Raw genomic sequence first — 23,019 nt, 5'->3', positions numbered from 1 at the left:
GATGCTATCTTAGAGCATCTCAACGGAAATAAGCAAATAACGCCATATCAGCATAGCTTCGTGAGGGATCGGTCATGCCAAACTAATTTAATCAGTTTCTATGAGGAGGTAAGTTCTAGACTTGACAGCGGCGAGTCAATGGATGTCGTATATCTGGACTTCTCCAAAGCTTTTGACACTGTACCACATAAAAGGTTAGTATATAAAATGAGAATGCTCGGACTGGGAGAAAACGTCTGTATGTGGGTAAGTAACTGGCTCAATGATAGAAAACAGAGGGTGGTTATTAACGGTACACACTCAGATTGGGTCACTGTCACTAGTGGGGTACCTCAGGGGTCAGTATTGGGCCCTATTCTCTCCAATATATTTATTAATGATCTCGTAGAAGGCTTGCATAGTAAAGTATCAATTTTCGCAGATGACACTAAACTGTGTAAAGTAATTTACACTGAAGAGGACAATATACTGCTACAGATGGATCTAGATAGATTAGAGGCTTGGGCAGATAAGTGGCAGATGAGGTTTAACACTGACAAATGTAAAGTTATGCACATGGGAAGGAATAATGCAAGTCACCCGTACATACTAAATGATAAAACACTTGGTAATACTGACATGGAAAAGGATCTAGGAATTTTAATAAACAGCCAACTAAGCTGCAAAAACCAGTGTCAGGCAGCTGCTGCCAAGGCCAATAAGATAATTGGTTGCATCAGAAGGGGCATAGATGCCCGTGATAAGAACATAGTCCTACCACTTTACAAATCGCTAGTCAGACCAGACAGAGTACTGTGTACAGTTCTGGGCTCCTGTAAACAAGGCAGACATAGCAGAGCTGGAGAGGGTCCAGAGAAAGGCAACTAAAGTAATAACTGCAATGGGGCAACTACAGTACCCTGAAAGATTATCAAAATTAGGGTTATTCACTTTAGAAAAAAGACGACTGAGGGGAGATCTAATTAATATGTATAAATATATCAGGGGTCAGTATAGAAATCTATCCCATCATCTATTTATCCCCAGGACTGTGACTGTGACGAGGGGACATCTTCTGCGTCTGGAGGAAAGAAGGTTTGTACACAAACATAGAAGAGGATTCTTTACGGTAAGAGCAGTGAGACTATAGAACTCTCTGCCTGAGGAGGTGGTGATGGTGAGTACAATAAAGGAATTCAAGAGGGGCCTGGATGTATTTCTGGAGTATAATAATATTACAGGCTATAGCTACTAGAGAGGGGTCGTTGATCCTTGGAGATATTCTGATTGCCTGATTGGAGTCGGGAAGGAAATTTTTATTCCCCTAAAGTGAGGAAAATTGGCTGGTACCTCACAGGGTTTTTTTCTTGCCTCCCTCTGCATCAACTTGCAGGATAACAGTCCGAACTGGATGGACAATTGTCTTTTTTCGGCCTTATGTACTATGTTACTACTATGTTACTATTTTTTTTCCAATTTTTTGCAGTCTGAGCATGCGCAGACCATAATGCCGGATCCATTTTGCCGGAACACTCGGGGACGGATCTGGCATTAATGCATGTCAATAGGAAAAAATGCTTTGCATTCCAGCAAGTGTTCCGGAATTTTGAACGGAGATAAAACCACAGCATGCTGCGGTATTATCTCCATCCTGAAAAGGCAAAAAGACTGAACTGAAGACATCCTGAACGGATTGCTCTTCATTCAGAATGCATTAGGATAAAACTGATCAGTTCTTTTCCGGTATAGAGCCCCTAGGACGGAACTCAGTGCCGGAAAAGAAAAACGCTAGTGTGAAAGTACCCTAAGACTGCTGTTGTCATTCAAAATGCGCAATTGTGTTGGATTTTAATATGTTCCAATAAAGTCTACATTTGATTTTAAGACGTGGAAGCTGAGCACTCGGATGCTCCGGATACAGTCTCCAACACAGATGTGAACACAGCCTAAAGGAGTCCGTACACATCAGTCTAAAGTTGATCAAAACAGACAATTTCAACCAAAATGAATGTTCTTAAGTTGAAGATTAACAGCAAACGTTTAGTTTAGCTGACCAATAACAGACCATTATCGTTTGAAGAGAAGTTGGACGTGTTTAATCATTTCGCCCAATAGCTGGATGTTCAAAGAAAGATTGTTCATGAACGAAAGATCTTTATTTGGAAGAACATTCACAGAAAGATCTTTTATCCATTTCCCAGGTGTGTTGGACATGCATGGCCAGTTTGAACTAGTGTGTACGGCCGTGTCTGCGAACAGATTGTTCACCAGATGTTTGTTTAAATGCTGTTTAAGCATTAAACAACATTTATCTAATGAGGATGGCCACCTTATGCTGCACAGACTCCTGTGGGCACCTGGTAAACTTTGAGAACAGATGTCACATATAAAAGCATAAAACTGTCACTAGATGGAGCCATCATCCTGATGCTCTTATCCTTGGCTGTGCTTGTAACCTCCTTCCATTCCTGTTGCTCTGCATCCTTCAGGTATTGGCTGCTGCCTCACCGCTCCTCTCCAGTGCTCTTCAGCTTGAGCTGCAGATGAGGCATTAGGTTACTGTGACAAGAAGGTCTATGCATCAATCAGTTATTTATCCCTAGGTGGTGTCTAATTGGTAAATACTCTGCTCACGTGACTGCAATAGACTAATGAAAAGCCAGCAAAAAGCTTATATTGTCAACGCATGAAAAGCCTGGACCCACCATTTTAATACTGTCTCCTAGCAGTCTTATGTTCATATATAAAACATATTATTCTAGGAAACACCACTAGATGGGGACGCAACCAAGTGGAACGGAATGCATTCTGGTGACTCTGTTTCGTTCAGTTCAGGTTTGTCCCCATTGACAACGAATGGGGACAAAATGTAAGGCACTGATTGGCTGGTGGAAGCACAATCTAGAGACATTCTGCTTCCTGAGAGATGCTCAGCACTCATGGCTTCATTGTGAACCTCAAGAAGTCTCATCTAATTCCTTCCACCAAATTGAAGTATCTGGGCTTCCTCACAGATACTCTGAAAATGACTCTTTTGAATAACAGAATTCTGAATTTGTCAGGGGGTGAGTTACCTGAAGTCTCTGGGCTATTGCTCTGTTCATCTGGTGAGAAGAGTCCACGGTCTCCTTACCACTGCCATCACAACAGTGGCCTGGGTGAGGGCACACATTTGGTTTAGAAGAACAAGATTCAAGTATTAAGACGTGGTTGATTCCTTCACATTTGAATCAGGTCAAGTCTGTGAAGGCAGCCCATCTGCACTAAGGGTGTCCCATGTAAGGAATTTCTGGGTTCAAAGGAAGTGGTCCAGCGTAGAAAAACTAATTTCTTCCGTCAAGGAGCAAAGGGCAAATTAGCATTCTTTCACTTCCACATCCAGTGGGACAATCTCACATCTGTTTTCTACATATGCAAGCAGTGCACACCAGGAGCCAGCAGCTAGAGAAGGAATGCAGCCAGGTGACAATTTTTTAAAATATTTTTGGTACATGTGTGGTTTGACATGTATCCCACCACCCTCTAGGATGTTCTGTCTGGGTGAAGTTGAGTCACCCCTAAAATCATCTGATTCCGCTACATCCATTACCATAGAAAACTGTTAATTGGTTCAAAGCCCCACATGTCATTCCAAGATAAAGAGAAAATTAAGATTTAGACAGATCAACCAAGTACTTATATATAACAGTCAGTAATAAATGCTGAAAGCTCTCAATCTCTTTTCCATGATGAGGACAAGGGCTTCTTCAGGGTCCTGTATAGCACACAGTGTACCAGAAAAACACAACAGAGCCCCTCTCACCAGACACCCAAAGGTGCAGCTCATCCTTCCACATACAGAGGGCAGTACAGGACATGTAGTACCAGGGGTTGACTGGGAACTTAAAGTGGCCCTGGAAAAATACTAACAGTGGCCCCGTTTTGGGTCCAAACTGATGGAAGGCAGGGTCAGCAATGTGTGGCACATTATACCACCCCAACAGAGCCAAATACCACAATCAATCACAAAATACTGCCAGCAGCACAAAATACATCCCCAAAAACTTCCACTGGCCGGCGGTGAGGAGGGCTCAGGTGGCCCCCTGGGCATCGGCCCACCGGGAAATTTCCCTGTAAGATCTATGGCCAATCCGCCTCTGTGTAGTACCGCACTGTACTGTAAAGAAGAGCCACTAGATGACCAGTACCGGCTATATTGATTGGTTGGATCTGAGTCTGAAGCATTATATGTTGAGTCAAATTTCAACATACAATGGCTCGAGAAAAACCATTGTGTCTTGAGGAACCACTGTACTTAGAAAGTTGAAAGAAAAGTAAGTGAACCCTTTGCATATACAGTTGCAAGAAAAAGTATGTGAACCCTTTGGAATGATATGGATTTCTGCACAAATTGGTCATAAAATGTGATCTGATCTTCATCTAAGTCACAACAATAGACAATCGCAGTCTGCTTAAACTAATAACACACAAAGAATTAAATGTTACCATGTTTTTATTGAACACACCATGTAAACATTCACAGTGCAGGTGGAAAAAGTATGTGAACCCCTAGACTAATGACATCTCCAAGAGCTAATTGGAGTGAGGTGTCAGCCAACTGGAGTCCAATCAATGAGATGAGATTGGAGGTGTTGGTTACAGCTGCCCTGCCCTATAAAAAACACACACCAGTTCTGGGTTTGCTTTTCACAAGAAGTATTGCCTGATGTGAATGATGCCTCGGTAGAAGACCTACAATTAAGAATCGTTGACTTGCATAAAGCTGGATAGGGTTATAAAAGTATCTCCAAAAGCCTTGCTGTTCATCAGTCCACGGTAAGACAAATTGTCTATAACTGGAGAAAGTTCAGCACTGCTGCTACTCTCCCTAGGAGTGGCCGTCCTGTAAAGATTACTGCAAGAGCACAGCACAGACTGCTCAATGAGGTGAAGAAGAATCCTAGAGTGTCAGCTAAATACTTACAGAAGTCTCTGGCATATGCTAACATCCCTGTTAGCGAATCTACGATACGTAAAACACTAAACAAGAATGGATTTCATGGGAGGATACCACAGAGGAAGCCACTGCTGTCCAAAAAAAACATTGCTACAGGTTTACAGTTTGCACAAGAGCAACAGGATATTTCACAGCAGTACTGGCAAAATATTCTGTGGACAGATGAAACCAAAGTTGAGTTGTTTGGAAGAAACACACAACACTATGTGTGGAGAAAAAGAGGCACAGCACACCAACATCAAAACCTCATCCCAACTGTGAAGTATGGTGGTGGGGGCATCATGGTTTGGGACTGCTTTGCTGGGTCAGGGCCTGGACGGATTGCTATCATCGAAGGAAAAATGAATTCCCAAGTTTATCAAGACATTTTGAAGGAGAACTTAAGGCCATCTGTCCACCAGCTGAAGCTCAACAGAAAATGGGTGTTGCAACAGGACAACGACCCAAAGCATAGAAGTAAATCAACAACAGAATGGCTTAAACAGAAGAAAATACGCCTTCTGGAGTGGCCCAGTCAGAGTCCTGACCTCAACCCGATTGAGTTGCTGTGGCATGACCTCAAGAAAGCGATTCACACCAGACATCCCAAGAATATTGCTGAACTGAAACTGTTCTGTAAAGAGGAATGGTCAAGAATTACTCCTGACCGTTGTGCACGTCTGATCTACAACTACAGGAAACATTTGGTTGAAGTTATTGCTGCCAAAGGAGGTTCAACCAGTTATTAAATCCACTGTGAATGTTTGCATTGTGTGTTCAATAAAAACATGGTAACATTTAATTCTGTGTGTTATTAGTTTAGGCCTCTTTCACACTTGCGTTGTCCGGATCCGGCGTGTACTCCACTTGCCGGAATTACACTCCGGATCCGGAAAAACGCAAGTGTACTGAAAGCATTTGAAGACGGAACCGTCTTCCAAATGCTTTCAGTGTTACTATGGCACCCAGGACGCTATTAAAGTCCTGGTTGCCATAGTAGGAGCGGGGAGCGGTATACTTACAGTCCGTGCGGCTCCCGGGGCGCTCCAGAATGACGTCAGAGCACCCCATGCGCATGGATGACGTGATCCATGCGATCACGTGATCCATGCGCTTGGGGCGCCCTGACGTCACTCTGGAGCGCCCCGGGAGCCGCACGGACGGTAAGTATGCTGCTCCCCCGCTACACTTTACCATGGCTGCCAGGACTTTAGCGTCCCGGCAGCCATGGTAACCATTCAGAAAAAGCTAAATGTCTACTCCGGCAATGCGCCGAAACGACGTTTAGCTTAAGGCTGGATCCGGATCAATGCCTTCCAATGGGCATTAATTCCGGATCCGGCCTTGCGGCAAGTGTTCCGGATTTTTGGCCGGAGCAAAAAGCGCAGCATGCTGCGGTATTTTCTCTGGCCAAAAAACGTTCCGTTCCAGAACTGAAGACATCCTGAACGGATTTCTCTCCATTCAGAATGCATTAGGATAATCCTGATCAGGATTCTTCCGGCATAGAGCCCCGACGACGGACTCTATGCCGGAAGACAAGAACGCAAGTGTGAAAGAGCCCTTAAGCAGACTGTGATTGTCTATTGTTGTGACTTAGATGAAGATCAGATCACATTTTATGACCAATTTGTGCAGAAATCCATATCATTCCAAAGGGTTCACATACTTTTTCTTGCAACTGTAACTAGATTTCTACATTGATCACTAATAAATCGTGGTCACAATTATAGGCAAACACAATCTAACTAGACTAATACTTTACACAAACACTTGCTCTGTTCATGTCTTTTATTGAGCATACGGAGTAAAAAAAAAAAAAGCCGTTATGGTCAGAGTTTTTTTTACAAGAGGTTTTGAGGCAGCCAAAACCAGAACTGGGTCCAGCAGGAAGGAGAAGTATATGTCCTTCCTTTACACTGCGTGCAGAATTATTAGGCAAATGAGTATTTTGACCACATCATCCTCTTTATGCATGTTGTCTTACTCCAAGCTGTATAGGCTCGAAAGCCTACTACCAATTAAGCATATTAGGTGATGTGCATCTCTGTAATGAGAAGGGGTGTGGTCTAATGACATCAACACCCTATATCAGGTGTGCATAATTATCAGGCAACTTCCTTTCCTTTGGCAAAATGGGTCAAAAGAAGGACTTGACAGGCTCAGAAAAGTCAAAAATAGTGAGATATCTTGCTGAGGGATGCAGCACTCTTAAAATTGCAAAGCTTCTGAAGCGTGATCATCGAACAATCAAGCGTTTCATTCAAAATAGTCAACAGGGTCGCAAGAAGCGTGTGGAAAAACCAAGGCGCAAAATAACTCCCCATGAACTGAGAAAAGTCAAGCGTGCAGCTGCCAAGATGCCACTTGCCACCAGTTTGGCCATATTTCAGAGCTGCAACATCACTGGAGTTCCCAAAAGCACAAGGTGTGCAATACTCAGAGAGATGGCCAAGGAAAGGAAGGCTGAAAGACGACCACCACTGAACAAGACACACAAGCTGAAACGTCAAGACTGATTTTTCTAAGGTTTTATGGACTGATGAAATGAGAGTGAGTCTTGATGGGCCAGATGGATGGGCCCGTGGCTGGATTGGTAAAGGGCAGAGAGCTCCAGTCCGACTCAGACGCCAGCAAGGTGGAGGTGGAGTACTGGTTTGGGCTGGTATCATCAAAGATGAGCTTGTGGGGCCTTTTCGGGTTGAGGATGGAGTCAAGCTCAACTCCCAGTCCTACTGCCAGTTTCTGGAAGACACCTTCTTCAAGCAGTGGTACAGGAAGAAGTCTGCATCCTTCAAGAAAAACATGATTTTCATGCAGGACAATGCTCCATCACACGCGTCCAAGTACTCCACAGCGTGGCTGGCAAGAAAGGGTATAAAAGAAGAAAATCTAATGACATGGCCTCCTTGTTCACCTGATCTGAACCCCATTGAGAACCTGTGGTCCATCATCAAATGTGAGATTTACAAGGAGGGAAAACAGTACACCTCTCTGAACAGTGTCTGGGAGGCTGTGGTTGCTGCTGCACGCAATGTTGATGGTGAACAGATCAAAACACTGACAGAATCCATGGATGGCAGGCTTTTGAGTGTCCTTGCAAAGAAAGGTGGCTATATTGGTCACTGATTTGTTTTTGAATGTCATAAATGTATATTTGTGAATGTTGAGATGTTATATTGGTTTCACTGGTAAAAATAAATAATTGAAATGGGTATATATTTGTTTTTTGTTAAGTTGCCTAATAATCATGCACAGTAATAGTCACCTGCACACACAGATATCCCCTTAAAATAGCTAAAACTAAAAACAAACTAAAAACTACTTCCAAAAATATTCAGCTTTGATATTAATGAGTTTTTTGGGTTCATTGAGAACATGGTTGTTGTTCAATAATAAAATTAATCCTCAAAAATACAACTTGCCTAATAATTCTGCACTCCCTGTATACAGTATTTCCGATTCCTTTCAAATCCACTTCTGGCTTTGGCTGAAAAACCTGAAGGAAAATCTGCCTCAAAACCTCCTTCAACAAAAACTGCATGTGAACATACCCTTAGAACAGGGATGCTCAACCTGCGGCCCTCCAGCTGTTGTAAAACTACAACTCCCACCATGCCCTACTGTAGGCTGATAGCTGTAGGCTGTCCGGGAATGATGGGAGTTGTAGTTTTGCAACAGCTGGAGGGCCGCAGGTTGAGCATGCCTGCCTTAGAAGAATGTTTCCCTTCTGGGTTATGGTACCACAAGTGGATATATTTGTTCTCCCCATTACAGCCCTGCTGCCATATGTTATGCTATATTCTACCTGACCTAATTGCATCTGAATTTGTGTGTACAATTTTACCTCCTGGTTTTACGCATGTTTTATTAACCCCTTCAGTCTCAACGCTGTACATGTACGTTTGAAGTGCGGAGGTTAAAGCTGGCGCTCGCTCTTGAGCGCGGTGAATACCATAGCTGCTGGATGCTTGCTGTTTTAAATAGCAGACACCGGAGCCAAAGTCTACAATTGCCGATAATGCGGATCGCAGCCATTTAACCCCATAGATGCTGTGGTCAAAAGTGAGCGCTAAAAAGTGTAGTGTGCGCTTCCCGGCCCTGGACAACTTCCCCTTGCTGATACAGTCCTGATCAAAAGTTTAAGACCACTTGAAAAATGGCAAAAAATCATATTTTACATTGTTGGATCTTAACAAGGTTCCAAGTAGAGCTTCAACATGCAACAAGAAGAAATGGGAGTGAGACAAAACATTTTTTGAGCATTCAATTAATTGAAAATAACGATTAAACTGAAACAGGCTGTTTTTCAGCTGATCCAAATTTTAGGACCACATGCCTTTAAAAGGCCAAATCTGTGCAAAGATGTGGATTCATTGTCATTTTCTGTCAGGTAGTCACACGTTGTGATGGCAAAGGCAAAAAACTCTCCCTTTTTGAACGTGGTCGGGTTGTTGAACTGCATAAGCGGGGTCTCTCACAGCGCGCCATCGCTGCTGAGGTGGGACGCAGTAAGACAGCCATTTGGAATTTCTTAAAGGATCCTGAGGGTTATGGAACAAAAAAGTCAAGTGGAAGACCCAAAAAAAAATCATCAGCACTGAGCCGGAGGATCCAATTGGCTGTCCGTCAAGACACTGGACGATCCTCAACCCAAATTAAGGCCCTTACTGGTGCTGACTGCAGCCCCATAACCATCAGACGGCATCTGAGACTGAAGGGCTTCAAAAACAAAAAATGTCTTCAAAGACCTCGTCTCCTTGAACGCCACAGAACTGCTCGTTTGGACTTTGCAAGAGAGCACCAAACATGGGACATTCAAAGGTGGAAGAAAGTTTTATTCTCTGATGAGAATTTTTTTTACCTTGATGGTCCTGATGGTTTCCAATGTTACTGGCATGACAAGCAGATCCCACCTGAGACGTTTTCTACGCGCCACAGTGGAGGGGGCGCCATAATGGTCTGGGGTGCTTTTTCCTTCAGTGGAACAATGGAGCTTCAGGAAGTGCAGGGGCGTCAAACGGCCGCTGGCTATGTCCAGATGTTGCAGAGAGCATTCCTCATAACTGAGGGCCCTCGTCTGTGTGGTAACGACTGGGTTTTTCAACAGGACAACGCTACAGTACACAATGCCCGCAGGACAAGGGACTTCTTCCAGGAGAATAACATCACTCTTTTGGCCCATCCTGCGTGTTCCCCTGATCTAAATCCAATTGAGAACCTTTGGGGATGGATGGCAAGGGAAGTTTACAAAAATGGACAACAGTTCCAGACAGTAGATGGCCTTCGTGCGGCCGTCTTCACCACTTGGAGAAAAGTTCCCACTCACCTCATGGAAACGCTTGCATCAAGCATGCCGAAAGGAATTTTTGAAGTGATAAACAATAACGGCGGAGCTACTCATTACTGAGTTCATGTTTGGAAGTTGGATTTCTGTTTGGGGGGGGTTTAGTTTTTTTTTGGAGGTGTGGTCCTAAACTTTTGATCAGCTGAAAAACAGCCTGTTTCAGTTTATTCGTTGTTTTCATTAAATTGAATGCTCAAAAAATGTTTTGTCTCACTCCCATTTCTTCTTGTTGCACATTGAAGTTCTACTTGGAACCTTGTTAAGATCCAGCCATGCTAAATATGATTGTTTGCCATTTTTCAAATGGTCTTAAACTTTTGATCAGGACTGTATCAGGGAAGGCATTCTGTAGTAGTAATAGAGCTGAGCCTCTAGCAGGTTCGGAAGCCCTGGAAACACTTCCGGCTCTATCTGTTCTGTCTTTGGAGGTATCATGCGGTTGGTAGAGCCATTCTAGTCAATGCACCCACTATAAGTCAATACTCTCCTTCATATCCATCACAGGACCGATCCAGCGCTGCTTTCTTTACAGAAACCTTAGTGGCAGTGTGAACAGCGGTGCAGCACATTTACCTAGTAGACAGCCCACCACTTTTCCACACAGATGGTCCCGGCACAGTGCAATTCCTGCGCCCTAATGTGACAGACCAGGAGCAGACCCCACAGAGAAGCTTTCATGCAGTGCTGGGGCTCCCCTATGGCGGAGGCTGGGAAGCAGCAGAGAGGCAGCCATTCCGCCGCACAGTGAGGCGCGCCCCCGAGTCTCTCCAGCCCGGCGCGCCCCCGCCTCTGTCCGCGCAGTCTCCGTAGTGGTCGGGTGTAAGCAGCGGCTGGAGCTCCGGCCTTGTCTCCTAACTCCCTGTCTGAGGGAAACTTTCCTCCGTGCACACAGCCGCCTGCGGCGGGGACTTGGCGCGCTCTTCCTCTCTGCTCCGGTACCTGCTACGTGGACAGGAACCAAAAGGAAAGTGAGGCAGCCGGGCCCGGGGTGTCTGAATCCCTCCCGGGGGATGAGCGGCTCCCGTAATAACCGGGTTATGGTGGAGGGGGTCGGGGCCCGTGTGTCTAGAGGTCCGGACTGGAAATGGGGGAAGCAGGACGGCGGAGAGGGACATGTCGGCACAGTGCGCAGCTTCGAGAGCCCGGAAGAAGTGGTGGTCGTGTGGGACAACGGAACCGCGGCCAACTACCGCTGCTCCGGGGCCTACGACCTGAGGATCCTGGACAGCGCGCCCACCGGTGAGGAGACTGCACACTGCCGTGTAACAGGCTGCACACTGCCATGTAACGGGGTGCACACTGCCGTGTAACAGGGTGCACACTGCCGTGTAACGGGCTGCACACTGCCGTGTAACGGGGTGCACACTGCCGTGTAACGGGGTGCACACTGCCGTGTAACGGGGTGCACACTGCCGCGTAACGGGGTGCACACTGCCGCGTAACGGGGTGCACACTGCCGCGTAACGGGGTGCACACTGCCGCGTAACGGGGTGCACACTGCCGCGTAACGGGGTGCACACTGCCGCGTAACGGGGTGCACACTGCCGCGTAACCTGGTGCACACTGCCGCGTAACGGGCTGCACACTGCCGCGTAGCGGGGTGCACACTGCCGCGTAGCGGGGTTGGGTGCACACTGCCACGTAGCGGGGTTGGGTGCACACTGCCACGTAGCGGGGTTGGGTGCACACTGCCACGTAGCGGGGTTGGGTGCACACTGCCACGTAGCGGGGTTGGGTGCACACTGCCACGTAGCGGGGTTGGGTGCACACTGCCACGTAGCGGGGTTGGGTGCACACTGCCACGTAGCGGGGTTGGGTGCACACTGCCACGTAGCGGGGTTGGGTGCACACTGCCACGTAGCGGGGTTGGGTGCACACTGCCACGTAGCGGGGTTGGGTGCACACTGCCACGTAGCGGGGTTGGGTGCACACTGCCACGTAGCGGGGTTGGGTGCACACTGCCACGTAGCGGGGTTGGGTGCACACTGCCACGTAACGGGGGTGGGTGCACACTGCCACTGGTATTTTTGGAATTCTGTGAAAAATCAAACCATAAATTCCGCTCTGTGTGATGTGCATTTAAAGAGGACCTACCACCCCTCCTGACATGTCTGTTTAATAGCTTCTTGCATCCCCCATGTAATAACAGTTCTGGAGCATCTGTTATGTCTGTAGTGTCATTCCTATTATTCCTACTAGAAGTTATGACTTGCTAGCAGTCTGCAGTATGGGTACAAGGGGAGGTAACCAGTTGGGGGCGTGTCCCTGCACAGACTCCCTCTATCCAATCAGTGCTGCCATTTTCAGTCTGTGCAGGTACACCCCCCCCCAACTGGTTTCCTCCCCTCTGTACCCTTAGTGCAGACTGCTAGCAAGTCATTCATAACTTCTAGTAGAAGTAGTAAAGGAATGGCACAACATACAGACATAAGAATAGATGTTCCAGAATTGTTATTACATAGGGAATGTATGAAGCTATTAAAACCTCTGCCATGCTGGACCGTGACTTAAGTGTGCACATCTCAGAGCATCTGGAAGTTGTCTGTCACCAAGATCTGTATGAGAATCCAATATTTGTGCGGTCAGAATTACTCGGAGAATGGAGTATCTGTGGGGTGTGGCGCTACAGCCGATATATGCCGTCTACTCCGTTTTCTAAAGAGATGTCATCCGGCGCTCTGTGGTCCTGTACATCAGGAATAAGGGCTCAGCCCGGGAACATGGTTGGTGTGACAGACGCATCTGCTAGGACGACTGCTGCCACTCTCTATCCGATCGCGGGGCTATGGCAATGTACTCATATCATCAGGGATCATAAATGACTATGATACAGTCAGTTTGGGTCAGAGAAGCCACGGTCGGGCCAGGAAATGTGGCCGACACATGGACCGTATTTGCAGGGCCCATCACGGTCCTGTGCACCTGTCCTAACTTTTCCACAGTCGTTCATATAGTCCTACAGGTTGTGCTGTGTAGGACTGTATACTGGTGTCATTGGGGTGATATTATGCACATAGCTCATGGGTTCCAGAAGTTCTGAAGATGTGTGTATTACTGTGCGGACTGTCTACAGACTGGGGGCATTTATCAAGGTAATGAGGCCTGAATCTGTAACGAGCGCACATTTACAAAGGCACGGACCGGTCGCCTTTTCTGCGCCATATTCCACAACGTGCGTGACCTGCATTTAGCATACTATGGTGACATTCCTGGAGAACGCTCAGCAACTTGGTTGGAAGGGCTTTCTGGTGAGAAGATGAACATTTCAGAGGGGTGTCCTAGTCTTTGTGGTTGCGGGCGTCTTTATAGGTGCACTACTTCTGTCAGGAGATCTGTAACTGAGCCTTTATAGATCTTATGGTCGTATTTGTAGACGCGTGTGAAGGAACGTACTGAGATAGGAGACTTTCTGGGTCTCAGTAGTAGATTCAGGGATTACGGTGGTGGATGTGGTCTGCAGTCTGGGGGCTTTACCCCCCCCCCCCCCCCCCATGCTGTGGCGGTGAACAGCTGTCCGTTGCTCTATAGGAAACAATGTCTGCGGTTTGAATTGTGATGACCAATCATCTGTGAGCAGCCAGGGACGCCGGCAAAGATGTCACCTATTGTCCTGCTGATTGCACGGCGGGGGGGGGGGGGAGGTGGCTGCTAGGGCATTATTAAAATGATCTAAAATGTCAGCCTTCTGGTGGTTTATATAGAGAGGAAAGCGAATCTGGCATCAATGTCTATAATCATTGAAATTACTCCTAAAAAGGACAGATTTTTGGCTTCAGTTCTGGTGATTATCTGGCCGCTGTGGGCAGTCTGCATAGAGATGGCTCCTGCAGGGTAAGGTGACGGCTTCTAATCCCCCGGAGTTTGCATTGTTTTCATGGGTCAGTTCAGTAGTTTCTACTTATGGGCTGTACATCTCCATGACTGCTGCTGTAATGGTTACTAGCAAGATTTGGGAAGCTCCTATGCTCGGGACTACGCCTCAGTTAGGCGTCATGCACATGGCCGTGTCTGTATTTCCATCTGCACACTACTGACACCTCCTTGTGCGTTCTGCATTTTTGTAGTAATGTCCACATGTTCTATAATTTGCGGAGTGGCCACACAGATCCACAAATACGGATGTGTGTGTGACCCCATAGAATGGGTCCGTGTGCTACCCGCAAAAATTGCAGATAGAGCACCTACGAAGAATACAGTCATGTGCATGAGGCCTTAACCAGAGTGCTGAGTTTCTACACAGTGCAGCTCCTACTCTGAGATCCTGTATCATCCATTTTCCAAGTCGGAAAACCCCTTTAAGATCAGATGCTGTCCATGTATGTCACTGGAGAGGTAGGAGGGTGGTCACTGGTGAGTGGGCTGTCAGCAGGGTGTAATCACACTGTACGCAGTGTATAACTAGGTATGAATCTGAATGATGAGTAAATAATGGGTGTTCTGACACCTGGAGACAACCCCTTTAAATCTGATAAACGTGTTTGTCATCGCTGCTGGTCACTCATCTAAGGGCACTAAATATTCTTTCCTTTGCTATGATTGTTTAATCCCATCTGCCTATTTTTTTAAGGTGTGAAACATGATGGAACGATGTGTGATACGTGCCGACAACAGCCCATTATAGGAATCCGGTGGAAGTGTGCCGAGTGCACAAACTATGACCTGTGCACCGTTTGCTATCACGGTGACAAGCATCACCTCAGGCATCGCTTTTACAGAATTACGACCCCAGGAAGTGAGCGGTAAGGTGGTACCTATGGCAGTTGTTACTGTAATGTAAAAGTCAGCAATACATCTATTGGTGCTTTATAGGGTTACTTTCATTGGACTTAGGCACTGATGGCTAGCCCTAGAATTGGCTGTCACTGTTGGATTGGTGGGACTCTGATTTCTAGGACCCCGCTGGTGTCAGACCTCATTTGGATGGCCTTTTCTAAGGATAGGCAAGGCTAGGTTCACATCACCTTAGTTTATTTCGGTTGTTGCGCTACGTTAGAGGAGCAGAACAATGGAAATAATGGAAGTGGCGGATAGGGCACACACGGAGATGAACAGACTCTATTAATTACAACGGAGTCCGTTCAGTTTTCAGAATCTTGTTTTTTTACCATTTTGAAATAATGAGTTCGTCTTGGGTTTTTCCAATGGAAAGGGGCCAGTTGCTGTGACGCAAGGGGAGCAGGTTACCGCTGCAGCCTGTGATTGGCTGCAGCAGTCATGTGATTCCCCTGTGGACGGATGTTGATTTCAGCATGTCAGGAAGAGGAAGAGACAGACACCGAACCCAGCGGTAGGGACCTGGTAAGTATAATCTTCACTTTAGGGTAGGTCATCATTATTAAAGGGAACCTGTCATCAGCTTTATGCTGCCCTCAGAGAAGCATAAATTAGTGACAGAAATGCTGATTTCAGCGGTGTGTCACTCATGAGCTAAAAGTGGTTGCTGAGAACCAGCATCATAATCATTACAGCCCAGGCCTTGAGAAGAGTCAAATCTTACTGAGAAGAGTCCTGGTTATTCATAATGTCCTGCTCTCCTCGTCCATCTACTGATGATTGACAGTCTTCTCCTTACTTTTCTCCCTAGAAGAGAACTGTCAATCATCAGCAGAAGGACGGGGAGACCAGGAGCTTATGAATAACTCTGACTCTTCTCAAGGCCTGGGCTGCAATGATTATGATGCTGGTTCTCAGCAACCACTTACTTTTAGCTCATGAGTGACACACCGCTGACATCAGCATTTCTGTCACTAATTTATACTGCCCTTCGTGAGTTCAGCATAAAATTGACCACAGGTTCCCTTTAAGGGTCCTCAATATAATGATTCTTCCTGATCATATCCCATGTAAACCTGCCACTGATCACACAATAAATGAGTTTGTTGAGTGATCGCATCTTTCATGCAGAAACAGAAATGGTAGTTTATCAGCAGCGCATTGCCCTGTGTAAACTGTGGATGTGCTGCTGATGGTATGCAAACTGAATGTGTTCATCGGGCCATGTAAAAATGAGCATCGATTGGTTTGTATATTGTTGTTCAGCACTCATTCACTAAAATCGCGCATGGTAAAAGCACCCGCTTTCAGCTGTATTCACAAGTATGAATGCACCCCATGCCCAAGTGAATGATAGGCTGAGGTTTATTCAGAGGTGTGGGTGGGCTCCGGGGGAGCGCTTCGCTTATGAGCAAACCAGACTTAAAGGGAACCTGTTACATTGAACATGGTGTCTAAGCTGCAAGGCAGCATGTTATAGAGCAGGAGGAGCTGAGCAGACTAATATATAGTCATACAGAGTCATAGAGGACAGGAGATCACCGATAGGACCACCTCCTGGACTTCAAAGCCCAGAATAAGCAGGAATATAAAAGAATAAAATACAAGTTATACTGAATCTCGAAAGAAGATAATCTGCTCAGCTCCTCCTGCTCTATAACATGATTACTTCTGCTCACACACCATGTTCAATGTGACCGGTTCTCTTTAAAGGGGTTGTCCGGCCTAGGACTTAACCTCAGCAGTCACATGTGCTTAAATGGTATGACACTAGAAGTAACCAAGCCACTTCCGGTAGACTCGGCCATTGAGGGAGATGCAGTGCTAGAACGGCAACACTATGGACAGGGCACACGTTACTGGCAGGGGTAGGTCAGCTCCTAGAACAGACAACCCTTTAAAGGAAATATGACAATGATCTATTGTTTAAGTGAAGCTTTTATGTTAAACATAGTTTTAAAGAGGACCTTTCATTGGTGCAAACATTGTGAACTAAGTATCATGACATATACAGCGGCGCCCAGGGATCTCACTGCACTTACTATTTTCCCTGGGCGCCGCTCCGTTCTCCCGTTATGTCCTCCGGTATGTTCGGGGACTTGGTTATAGTAGGCGGAGACTTAGGGGACTTGGTTATAGTAGGAGGAGACTGCCCTTGTTCTGCTGGGCGTCTCCTTCTAGGCTGTAGCGCTGGCCAATCGCATCGCAGAGCTCACAGCCTGGGAGAAAAAACCTCCCAGACTGTGAGCTCTGCGCTGCGACTGGCCAGTGCTACAACCTAGGAGGAGACGCCCAGCAGAACAAAGGCAGACTCCGCCTACTATAACAGTCCCCTAAGTCTCCGCCTACTATAACCAAGTCCCCGAACATACCGGAGGACATAACGGGAGAACGGAGCGGTGCCCAGGGATAATAGTAAGTGCAGTGAGATCCCTGGGCGCCACTGTATATGTCATGATACTTAGTTCACAATGTTTGGACCGATGAAAGGTCCTCTTTAAAGAATTTTTGTTGATATTTCATAATCCATTACACTATCTATATTTAAAATAACAAAATCCTGCAGTGTTCACACTGGCCACTAAATCTAATAATAGGCACCACTTCTCAGTGATGATAATGTAATGACTGCTGAATAGTGATCTAAACAGACCATCAGATCTATGGATAAAACAGGATCCACCATTCACAATAGGTGATGGTCAAAGCTTGTCTGTTCTTTCCTTGTAAAATGACTGAGGTCACAGCATAGAAAACTATAAAGAGAGATTATATGAGCCACATTCCCTTTAAGCTATATGTCAAATGTATTCCTTGATCATTTATTGTTTGGTTTTGACTAATAGGGGAGCCATCATGTCCTTATATTATGCTGCCTTAACATAGGACAGCTTAGGCTACTTTTACACTCGCGTTTTGGGCGGATCCGTTATGGATCTGCAAAAATGGATCCTTTACAATAATACAACCGCATGCATCTGTCATGAACGGATCCGTTTGAATTATCTGTAACATAGCCAAGACAGATCCGTCATGAACTCCATTGAAAGTCAATGGGAGACGGATCCGTTTTCTATTGTGCCAGATTGTGTCCGCACCACATGGCAGACAGAAAACCGCTGCAGGCAGCGTTTTGGTGTACGCCTCCAGAGCGGAATGGTGACAGAATGGAGGCAAACTGATGCATTCTGAGCGGATCCTTTTCCATTCAGAATGCATTAGGGCAAAACTGGTCAGTTTTGGACCGCTTGTGAGAGCCCTGAACGGATCTCACAAACAGCCAAAATGCGAGTGTGAAAGTAGCCTAAGTCTGATCCCCTTTAAATTACAGTGCTCCCTCTTTCTGTAATCCAGCTATTACTATATTTCAGCTGTCTATAGGAGCAACAGCATGGAACGATGGCTGAACCTCTCAATTCTTGGGCCAATTTCACACAAGCGTATTCAGTCCAGGAAAGATGCTCTGTGGGAAAGCTATATTTCCTGGACTGAACTATTCCCTGAAGTGAACCTAGAACATCAAAATAATTAATGATGCTGTGAATTCCCATCTCACTGAGGGTCTAGTAAACTGTACTCACAGCATTATGTGAGTATAGTTCTGTAGACCCATGGTCAGGAAGTACTGCATTATGCGAGTACAGTTCTGTAGCCCCCCTGGTCACGAAGTACTGCATTATGTGAGTATAGTTCTGTAGACCCCTGGTCAGGAAGTACTGCATTATGTGAGTATAGTTCTGTAGACCCATGGTCAGGAAGTACTGCATTATGTGAGTATAGTTCAGTAGACCCGTGGTCCGGTAGTACTGCATTATGTGAGTATAGTTCTGTAGCCCCGTGGTCAGGAAGTACTGCATTATGTGAGTATAGTTCAGTAGACCCATGGTCAGGAAGTACTGCATTATGTGAGTATAGTTCAGTAGACCCGTGGTCTGGTAGTACTGTATTATGTGACTGCAGTTCAGTAGCCCCCTGGTCAGGAAGTACTGCTTTATATTAATACAGTTCAGTAGACCTGTGGTCAGGTAGTACTGTATTATGGGAGTACAGTTCAGTAGATCAGTAGACTCATGGTCAGGAAATACTGCATTATGTGAATACAGTTTAGTAGACCACTGGTCAGGAAGGAAGACACAGCATCATAAATGATTATAATGCTGTGAGCTCACTTCATTGGAGCAGTGTCCAGTCAGGGAAATAGAGCCGACACAGAGCTTGTTCCCTGGACTGAATATGCTTGTGTAAGATGGGCCTTATTGGAGGTACAAAAGCAAGCAAGCCTGTCACTAAGCTTGTGCAGGCTCAATTCTACACAGCTCCATTTAGTTCTATAGTTCAATTTGGGCTCCACCCAATTTCCTACGAAACCCCACCCCTTGATTCTAATCACCACCCCTTTTTTGAGAGGGTCTGTAAAAATTGGAGAGAACTTTGTTGCGATAAAGAGTGCCACCTTTTTTTTTTTTTTTTTTTTTAGACACATTTGAGGCACAGAGACATAAGTAAATCTTGGCCCAAGTGTGCATGGCTGACCCCTTTGATATTTTTTTTTTAGAAAGATAAGTAATGCATGTTGAGCTTTTCTTGCCTTCCAAAGTGACTGAAATCCTCATATAAAGCCCTAGTGCAGGTGAGAAATGAATTCTTTGATCACTCAGGAAAGTTAAATGTTTTGGGGGTTGTACAAAGAGAAGGCCAGATTTTAATTTATTGATCTATCCATGGAATTGTGACTAATATACAGTTTATTACTGTCATTCAGTGCAAATTATTCATTAAATCTTAGTGTCCTCTTGGAGTCCCGACGGAAGTCAAAGAAGATAACTGCAAGAGGAATTTTTGCTGGTGCTAGAGTAGTGCGAGGAGTTGATTGGCAGTGGGAAGACCAAGATGGAGGCAATGGCAGGAGAGGCAAGGTAAGTGTCCTCCTATTTCTGGTGTCCCTGAACACTGTCTTTTGACAACATGGAAGATGCAGTTCACAGCACCGCTCTTTCAGTGTGTTCATGGGTACATTTTTTAATTAATTTTTTATTTTGCGGCTCTGGTGAATTAGTTTTGTTTAAATCCTGATTACTTACCAAAGTGCAGTGGAGTCTGTTTTATGACACTTTCTTTTACTGGTCTGACAAGGAGACCCGCCTTGGTGGGAAAAGGGCATGACTTGAGGAGCGACACTATGAGGCCAAGAAAAGCTCAAAATTCTGGCCTTAAATGGGATTTGTCGCCTATGGCAAGTCCTAATAAGTACGGTGATACATGAAATAGCTATGCAGAAGATGACTTAGTAATTTGTATGTTGATTACACCCCCCATTTTTCCTTTCCCCCACGACAGCACCACAGGGAATAAGGAAGGGTTCTGTCGTGGGGTCTGGAAAATCCAATTACCGGTAAGTTTAAACATCATTTTCACTGCTGTGAAGCAGCAAACCAGCAATGGAATGTATTGAGAGGACTACTGCGCATGTACACATAATGGAAACATCCGGGAGACATCCTCTCTATGCATTGCATGGCCAGTTTGTAGGAGCATAGCAGAAGAATGGGGGTGAGTATCGACAAATAAAAAACTGATCTGCAGGTGTTTTCTATATGTATTACATGTATATGAGGCTTGCCGTATGTGACAGATTCCCTTTAAAGGGGTTGTCAGAGTTATTTTTTTTGTTCTTTGTATTTAACAGCTTTACCATGCACTTACTGCATCTGTAGTTGCTCCTTTCTCGGATTTCACTGAGGGTCACATGACCTGTGATGTCAGATTCTCTCCCTGCTCAGATGATGTTTCGTGCACAAGCCTGAGAGAGCAGAGATGTGTCTGTACACGAGACGTCAATGTGCTGGCCACGCCCCCTGCACTGCAGTCTGCTGCTGCTGTGTCTCCCTCCCACTGGATACTTCAGGAAAGATTGACCCCTATAGGAGCACAGACTCAGGGCTCAAGGCTTTACTGAGTAGCTGCAGGCAGTGAGGAGACAAATGCTGGGCACAGAAGCTGACAGACTAGAGGAGTTCTGCACAAGAACAGGTAGGGAGAAGACCCTGTGTGTATCAGCAGTGTCATTGTACAGCTGGGACCTGTAGTCCTACACATACAACATGCTGAGTATCCCAGCAGGCAGACATGTCACTCAGGGCAGCACTTGTATTCACTCACTTTGCAGAGCAGGGTAAGCAAAGGGCCCGAAGAGAACCAGGGACATGAGGAAATATAATTTTTATTTTACCTAAAACTTGCTTAGCTCAGTTATATATTGCTGCCCATCAGATTTACATTACTATATTTTTTTTTTCATAACTCGGGCAACCCCTTTAAGTAAGCCATATAATAGGTGGTATTACCTTGAGGCCCCTTTACACTGCCTGAACATCGGGCAGATTATTACTAACAAGCGATAATTTGCCACTGTAAAGGTAGCACCATCGAACGAGCGAAATGCTTGTTCATTGGGTAATTGGATTGTTGGTGCGGACACCTAAATTCGTGGTTTGCCGGTGGCAGATCGCACTATCTAAGCAGCCTCTGCTGCTGGCAAACAATGATTCTGTATGGACAAGCGATGTCATTAGAGATCGCTCCTTCCCATACTGTGGAGGAGATCACTGTATGTAACTATTTGTTCCTGACAATAACCGGATGGTGAGCGGACATGAGATCTGCATTTACATGAAGCAGTCTTGCCCCTTTTTGGGAACGAGTGAATTTTAGATGGGCAGTTTCATTTAAAGGGTAACTAAACTTTTTAAACAACTTTATTTAAAAATGTTTGCAAATGTCCAAAAATAATTTTTCAATATACTTTATGCATTTATTTATTTTTTTTACTAAGGAATTGGCAATTGAACAAGTCCACAACATCACAAGTGCGTATGTATTCCACTATATTGGAGAAAAGGGGCTGCAGCGAGTGCTGTAAAGATCGCTGTTCCTGCCTGTGCCCCCAGAGCTTGGCTTAAATCCTAGCAAAGATCTCATGCCCACGACCGTATGTATTTTGCGGTCTGCAAAAACAGATTCACAAAAAATGTGGTTGACGTCCGCAATGCATTCCGTATTTTGCGGAACAGAAACAGCGGTCCCCTAATAGAAACAGTACTATCCTTGTCCGTAATGTGGACAATAATAGGACATGTTTTATTTTTTGGCGGAACAGAAATACGGATGTACGGAACCGGAATGCCGTTTTTTTTTTTTTGTGGACTTGTTTAACTAATGGTTCCGCATATGGTCCACAAAAAAAACAACTGAACGACACGGAAAGAAAATACATTCATGTGCATGAGCCCTTACTGATTTCTATGCCAGGATTTAGATTTAGGTGAGCGGAGTGGGCTCCTGCCTACTCCCTTCGCTCAGCTGAAGGCTATCCTGTAACTATGTGCTATCCAAAGCTTTCAGCTGAGCGGAGTGTGCTCAGACAGGAGCAGCGATCCATACAGCGCTCTCAGCAGCCTCATTCCACCAGTACCTTGGAATCCGTTCACTGTTGACATGACTGGAGAGTTGAAGTTCAGGTGCCGATTTATATTGTAAAAGGCAAAATACATTAAAGGTGTTCTCTGAGCGTTAGTCTAATTAGTAAATGGGGCTAACCTGTGGAGTGTCGGTGGTGGTACTAACTCAATTAAGAATTATTAATTATGGTCATAAAAATAATTAACCATAAAATAAATAAAATTAATAAAATTTGTCATAAATTCTTAAAATCATGACCTGGTGAATTGTAGACAAACTAATCGATACAATTCACATCTGAGTCCGACTATTTCCTCAGATAAGTTCTTTTGACGTGAGATGACGTTAATGATAAAAATGTAGTCCTACATTATACAATAATACACAGGTATTATAAAAAAATCCAGATTTATTGGTTACATGGTTATAAACATGAGTAAATAAACACAATGATACATGCAAATGAATATATATAGCATTAATATAA

At 45.2% G+C, this 23,019-nt stretch overlaps 1 protein-coding gene across 3 annotated transcripts in view; it reads left to right on the top strand.

Annotated features, from left to right (window-relative positions):
* The first annotated feature begins 11,102 nt into the window (after window positions 1–11,102).
* Window positions 11,103–23,019, top strand: part of MIB1 (MIB E3 ubiquitin protein ligase 1) — a 122,452-nt gene continuing 110,535 nt past the window's right edge. For all 3 annotated transcript variants that reach the window (XR_005779299.1, XM_040434024.1, XM_040434025.1), the window contains exons 1-3: window positions 11,103–11,540; window positions 14,869–15,040; window positions 19,861–19,990. Coding sequence is in view for 2 of the 3 variants with exons in the window: in XM_040434024.1 (XP_040289958.1) it covers window positions 11,312–11,540; window positions 14,869–15,040; window positions 19,861–19,990 (531 nt within the window). In the remaining variant the exon portion in view is untranslated. The remainder of the gene's footprint in view (window positions 11,541–14,868; window positions 15,041–19,860; window positions 19,991–23,019) is intronic.

Source organism: Bufo bufo, chromosome 5 (genome assembly GCF_905171765.1).
Source record: "Bufo bufo chromosome 5, aBufBuf1.1, whole genome shotgun sequence".
NCBI classification, from domain to species: Eukaryota; Metazoa; Chordata; class Amphibia; order Anura; family Bufonidae; genus Bufo; species Bufo bufo.
This window is presented reverse-complemented; position numbering and strand designations above follow the sequence as displayed.